The sequence below is a fragment of the Buceros rhinoceros genome, unplaced genomic scaffold, assembly GCF_000710305.1.
Source record: "Buceros rhinoceros silvestris isolate BGI_N320 unplaced genomic scaffold, ASM71030v1 scaffold37048, whole genome shotgun sequence".
Classification (NCBI taxonomy): domain Eukaryota; kingdom Metazoa; phylum Chordata; class Aves; order Bucerotiformes; family Bucerotidae; genus Buceros; species Buceros rhinoceros.
In genome coordinates this window covers 43207-49310 of record NW_010428058.1, presented here as the reverse complement: position 1 = coordinate 49310, position 6104 = coordinate 43207, and the positions used below count along the sequence as shown (strand labels likewise).

Below are 6104 nucleotides of genomic sequence, written 5' to 3'. Positions count from 1 at the left end.
GCTGCAGTTTCCAGTGGCAAATGCCCTACACAGAGTAGAAGCCTGGTCTTACTACTGATCCTCTTCATGGGACTTCAAAGTTTATTTTTACAAGAAGTGAGTGACTCCAATCAGGATTAGAGGGGCCCTGCTCTCAGCCAGGTGGAGGAAAGGGGCAGTCGGGTCTACTGGACTGCGCGGATCTGATGGCCTGGCACATCAGATCCAGGGAGTATATAGATACCAGTGTACCTTAATGCCACCAAGTCATAAAGGGGCAGAACCCATCTGTATTTCTGGGGTGACAGGGAGATCCCAACAGCTCACTGTATTGGAAGCTGAGGTGAGCCTTACTGGGAATGAGTGGCATAAACACACCACTGTGACTGGTCTAGAGGCCTTGTGCATCCTGGGCACAGACAAACTCAGAAGAGGGTATTTCAAGGACCCAAAAGGGAACTGATGGCCTTTTGGTATAGCTGCTTTGGAAATAGAGCAAACTGCACGGTTGTCTGCCTTGCCTGGTCTCTCAGAGGACCCTTCTATGGAGGGGTTGCTGAGGGTTGAAGAACAGCAGATGCCAGTTGCTTGTGCACTCGTGGCAATACGGCATTAACTGAGGCTCCCTGAAGAGTTTAAACCAGGACAGACTGTTACAATTTTATCACTCTTTCTTCTTGTCTGTTTGCTTTTGACATAGACCAGGTTTGAATGTAGCTCTAGAGCAGTATCCTGAAATCCTGCCTCATTTTGGCACAACTGCTGCTCCCCAATTTTGGCATGGCCAGCAAACGGGAGGAGCACAAAATTCTAGGGAATTGAAGTATCCATATTCCACGGATTCATGGCCAAAGTTGTTATAACTTTGCACCATTGCTATGATATCAGAACTAATACAACCATTCATATGCATCTCTCTCCACAAGCAGTAAGACCTGCCCTGCTACACTTGCGTGCCTTTTTATCCCTCTCTCACAGGCTCTAGCAACATCCCAGCTTTACACAGGCTGCGCTTGGACTGGAAAACCTCTCTGCCAAAGCGTGGAAAAGGGTTTAAATGATCCTTCCCTGGGCAACATCATGCCATTTATTTCACAAATAAAACCTGGGTCTTTGTGTAGCTTCAACAGGTATTTGCAAGCCTTGAATCTTGCCTGCACTTGCTGGACATACCTGTGCAGTGGGTCCCATTCCCTGTGTATCCAGCAGAGCAGAAGCACATTGGTGGGAAACCTGCAGAGCTATTGAGGCAGCTGAAACAAGAAAGGGATAAACAGTCACTGACGGCACCTCCTGCTTTGCTCAGCCAGTGGGAAACACTATATATCTGTGTGTAAGTTAGGGAGCACAACGACCACAGGAGGAATGTGCCTGAAGTTGCTGTGTATTTCTTTACAGCAACAAATACTCAAGTCACGCTGGCCACGGAACTGGCATCCAGGCTTCACACCTTGCACAGATCTACAGAGATGGCTGGATCCCAGCACCACAGAACAGGACACCAGAAAAGAGATGAAGGCGTCAAGAGGGAGTCATCACAGCCCATCAGCCTGTTTAATTCCTTGGCAGAAAGGGCTTGTAAATGGCTGGTTGATTTTCTCCACAAATAAGGCCAGATCTGGAGTACCTTGGAGTCTCTGCTTTCCCCCACCCACGCATGCAGAAGGAACTTGGAAAGAATTTATGCTCAGACAGACAATTTTGTCTTGGGGAAACTAGATGTAGCTTAGCATCAAAGAGTTCCCAGAATGGAACAGACATTTGGGCATCTTTAGCGAGTCGGCACCTTCTCCCAGCCTTCTGCAAAGCTCTCAACACAGAATCACCTCTGTGTAAACCACACACAAACACAATGGCTTTCTTGCAATGATCCAGCCCCTTGTCTGTACTTACTTGGCCATTTGATGGCAAGTGTTATTGCATAAATCAACCTTGATTCCTGCAAGAGAAAACAAAAACGTGGCTTGGCATTTTCAGTTTAGCACTTGCTGGGGCCTTCTAGAGTAAAGGTCTCCACAAAGCGCCTCACTGCCACGCTTGTGGTGCCCTGACTGATGGTGGAACACAGCAGCAGTTACGCTAACTCTCCTGTCCCATGTGGCAGCAGGAAAACCTCACAGAATTTGTGTTTAGGCACTTTGCTGTGGAGTGAATTCATGTTCTCTGAGCTAACAGTTCAATTTGATCCTATCTGCATGGCCTCCACACCGTGAGGAATGAAGCAAGGACCGAAACCTCGTTAATCCAGACATGCAGTGCCATTTGACTTTGTCCCTTTGGAAGCATAAAGGTGAACTTTTTGCATGCTTTACATTTATACTACATAGGACAGCTCCACTCTGTTTCCATTTCTAAACGCCCTCAAAACATTTGACTTCTACAAAATCAATCTTTGTGCGCAAACCTTTAAAATCCCGAAGTATTGAGGAGCTCAGGTTCCCCCCCCCCATAGTAGTAATCATAATCCCAAATCCCAGGAACAACCACCTTCAACACAATAAATCTGTCTTTGTATATCAAAGCAATGAGAATTGTAGACCATGGCCTAAGCTCACCTAAATCAGTGGATCTGTGAGCACAAAAAGCCGTTCAGCAGACACACTGGGCCCTTTGGAGACTTCAAAAATAGCCCTGTCACCTTCTTAGGGAAGTAACAGGAGTCACGGTCAACCCAGTCTGGCTGGGAGCTTCCCTCTCTCTCTCCCCCAGGGCAAGGGACTGTTCTTGAGGTGCCTCACATCTCAGTGGAGATGAGAACGGGGAATATGCTTTTCTCTATATGAATTTTACTCATTTGAGAGCTCATGTGCTGTTGGGGAAGTCACATCACAAATGCAACTTGAATGAGCTAGCACAGTCTGATAATAAGCCTTTGGGAAAAGTACGTGTGACTGTGGTCACCTTGCTCAGCTAACACAGTTTAAAAAGGCAATATTTACACTCACGTACTTTCTTGGCAGGTAGGGCCCTTCCACCCTGGGAAGCAGTCACAGCTCCCATCCCCTTGCAGACCATCGTTACATATGCCGTTGTCGCAGGCACATTCTGCAGGGGAAATAAAGAGACTTGACCAACCAAGCAGGTCTCACAAGGCAGTCATTTCGCCGGCCGCTCTGTTACAAATCCAATGCATCAAACTGCCATAAGGAAAATGTCATAGGAGCATCAGCTCGTTCCTTTGCTACCAGGCCAGAACACCCAGGAATAGGCCACCTGTCTCTACTTTCTGAAGTTTGGGTGGCAGCAGGATGAGCAGCATAGCACAGTCAGCCATGCCTTGGTTTGAGGATGAAAATGGGGCCGCTCTGGCTGACCACGAGCGCTCAGTCCCACTGCCCCTCTCTTTGTGGCCTGCCAGCTGTTTGCCTGTCTTGGGACAGCTGTCTTGCAGAGGTCTTGGGACATTTCATCCCTCCCAAGAGCTGAGACGTGGCCACTTTTCTCTCCTTGAAAAGCAAGATGGTAGAGACAAGCTGCAATAGCCATCAGTGTCACCTGATTTGCAGTCAGCTCCATATCGGCCCACTTCACACATTTCACAGGCAGTGCCATGGAAACCCTCCAGGCATTGGCACTCTCCACTGCCGTCGATGCCGTCCTGGCATTCCCCGTTCCCAGAGCACCACTGGCCTGGCTTCCCTGGGCACATCTCGCACATGTGTCCGTAGTAGCCGGGGCAGCAGATGGACCTCTGGAGAGCCAACAAGAACAAGTTGGGGTGAGCACAGACAAGGTACAGCTTTATGGTGGAAGCTACTCTATTCCTTTAACTACGTGATAGACATAATTTCTGACAATGCATAAAAGTGCCAGATGTGCACAGGCAGGATGGAGTGAACCCTGTAAAATGGGGTGCTTTGTTGCCCAGAGCTTCGTTTAAAGGTCTGCACTGCCCATGAGCAACACTGGCCCTTTGGTAACACAAGTGTTCATTCCTGTGCCCATCCAGCCTATCTCCTGCCTATGTCCCTACTGTGTCCCACCATGAAGATACTCTGTTGGGCAGAGAAAGGATCTGCCACAAGGTGATTTGGTTCAGAAGCCTGATTTAACCTGTTCTCACTTTTTTCTGCATCTACTATGATGGGACCAAGTTGGACAAAAGAGATGAAGAGAAACATTGTCTAATGAGGGGATGCAGAATTGCCTAGTGAAGTACAAGTGCTGTCTGACGCGCCGCATGTGAGTACTATATGTCCAACTCCCTCCCTCCCTTCTCCTCAATCTATCTCCCATTCCCACTGAACTTTCCAGGGAGATGCTTCAATACCTATAAGAGCTCAATTTCACACAAGCCTTTTTTTTACCATTTCCTCTTCAAGTGTTTCCTTCCAGCCACACATTTTCACAAAATGGGTAGGGGCCATAACAGCTGTGAGACCTTTGCTCCTCCCTTTGGTTCGGCTCCAATTAGTCATCAGTTACTCGGGAAAGCACATGTACAAGCAAAATACCACCATTCACGTCTCATTTCCTTAGGAAACCAGACTACAAACATTCAACTCCTCTTCCTCTGCAGGACAAACCCAAAGCAACAATACCGAACCAGCAGACCGCAATCCATTGCCGTGCAGACATTTGCACAGGTTTGTTTTTGATCCAGTGCCCTCTATCTCCAGGATGGAGAGTACTCCCAGATGAGCCCAGCCTCAGTTACGCAATGGCACAAACGTAGCCAGAACTTGAGCACAGGCTGCATTTCCGTGGCTGTATTTCTAATACCCATCTTGTTTTGTCAAAATGAATCTGGGGCAAATATTCTTCTTACCAGAGAAACTTGTGCACAGGTGAAATGACAGCCAAGTATTCCTGCATCCCTAGAGCGCAATTCACAGCGAGGGAGGTTCTTGCTTCCTGGCAATTCCTGCAGATATAATTAACATAAAATGCTTGTCACTCACAAACAAGCTGCAGGCACAGCCAACCCACCCGTGTGAACAAATCAATGGTCCAGGCTGGGAAATTGCTATTGGCATGCTAAACTGGCCTTCCTTGATGATCATGTCAAAAAAGTAAAAGATTGAAAAGAAAAAGACATCTCTTCTTCCCAGGTAAGCGGGGGTGGGGGGTGTGTGTGTGTCTCCCCGTACTACATGCTCTAAAGGGCTTCTGAAATTCAGGCAAAGCCTGGTGCCAGCTCTGTAAGAAGCCCCACAGTCCATGTTTGTGTTCTTCCTGTGTAAGCCTCCCCTGGTTTCTGCTTTCTCCTACAAACCTTGCTAATGAATGAGCCACAGAGGACTCAAGGACATATTTTTTTTTCAGGTATCGAAATTATATCTATAACATCAATAAAAGGACATCAGAGCACTACCTGCAAACAGTCTGTGAGATGTCACATGAATGAAAGACTCACCACAAGAACTGATCCAGGAGGACACTTGATCCCCTTCTCGCACTTGCCACATCTTGACTAGGACACAGAGAACAGGACAAGTCATATGCATGCCCTCTACCCACATCACACCAAGACACTAATCTGGAGTTTCAAATGCAGCTGTACTTGCTGCTGCTTGGGACAAAGACAAAAATGTATTTATTTCTATGGCTTAAATCACCAACAGAAGAAAAGTCACGATACATGATTCTCAGGTCCTGGCTGCTATCAGTCTTCACACAAGGTCTTATTTCTGCACTCAAGAGACTGACTGCTTTACCTTTCCTGTGTCTCTGAGCTGGGGTAGGGCTTTCTGTAGGCCTGGAGCTCCTTCACGCAGGGCTGCAAATACTTTTTTTCTGATCAGTAACAAGGCGGGCATACCTCAGTCTGATCTTGCAATCTTCAGATGTCCAAGAGCCGCACAATACACGCAGGCTGGACTTTGGCAATGACAACCAGGCAGACCACAGCACTTCCTAGGGGAGCTTGTGGTCACGCCATGCAAGACTTGGGCTGGATTCTCCTTCCACAGCTGTGTATCTGGGAGTCTCTGCACCAGCCTGCCCTATGGCTGGCACCATGAGAGAGCCCCAGCAAATGACTGAACATGATCTGCAGACCTGCTGCTCTGGAAGTAGAGTCTGAGGCTAGGAGGTGCCAAATCTCCATGATGCCCCATTTCACGTGAGGATCATCTGGAGTCAGACCACAAGCTACTGTCTCTTCCATATGGAAGAGACAAGTT

The 6104-nt window shown here is 47.8% G+C and overlaps 1 protein-coding gene across 1 annotated transcript in view; it reads right to left on the bottom strand.

The window, feature by feature from the left end:
• The window catches only part of STAB1 (stabilin 1), a gene marked incomplete at both ends in the record, with an annotated part of 36176 nt that overhangs the window by 827 nt on the left and 29245 nt on the right, over positions 1-6104 (bottom strand). Inside the window, 6 exons of the mRNA XM_010142142.1 lie at positions 1153-1232; positions 1873-1918; positions 2929-3024; positions 3475-3670; positions 4748-4843; positions 5336-5392. Coding sequence (XP_010140444.1) covers positions 1153-1232; positions 1873-1918; positions 2929-3024; positions 3475-3670; positions 4748-4843; positions 5336-5392 — 571 coding nt within the window. The remainder of the gene's footprint in view (positions 1-1152; positions 1233-1872; positions 1919-2928; positions 3025-3474; positions 3671-4747; positions 4844-5335; positions 5393-6104) is intronic.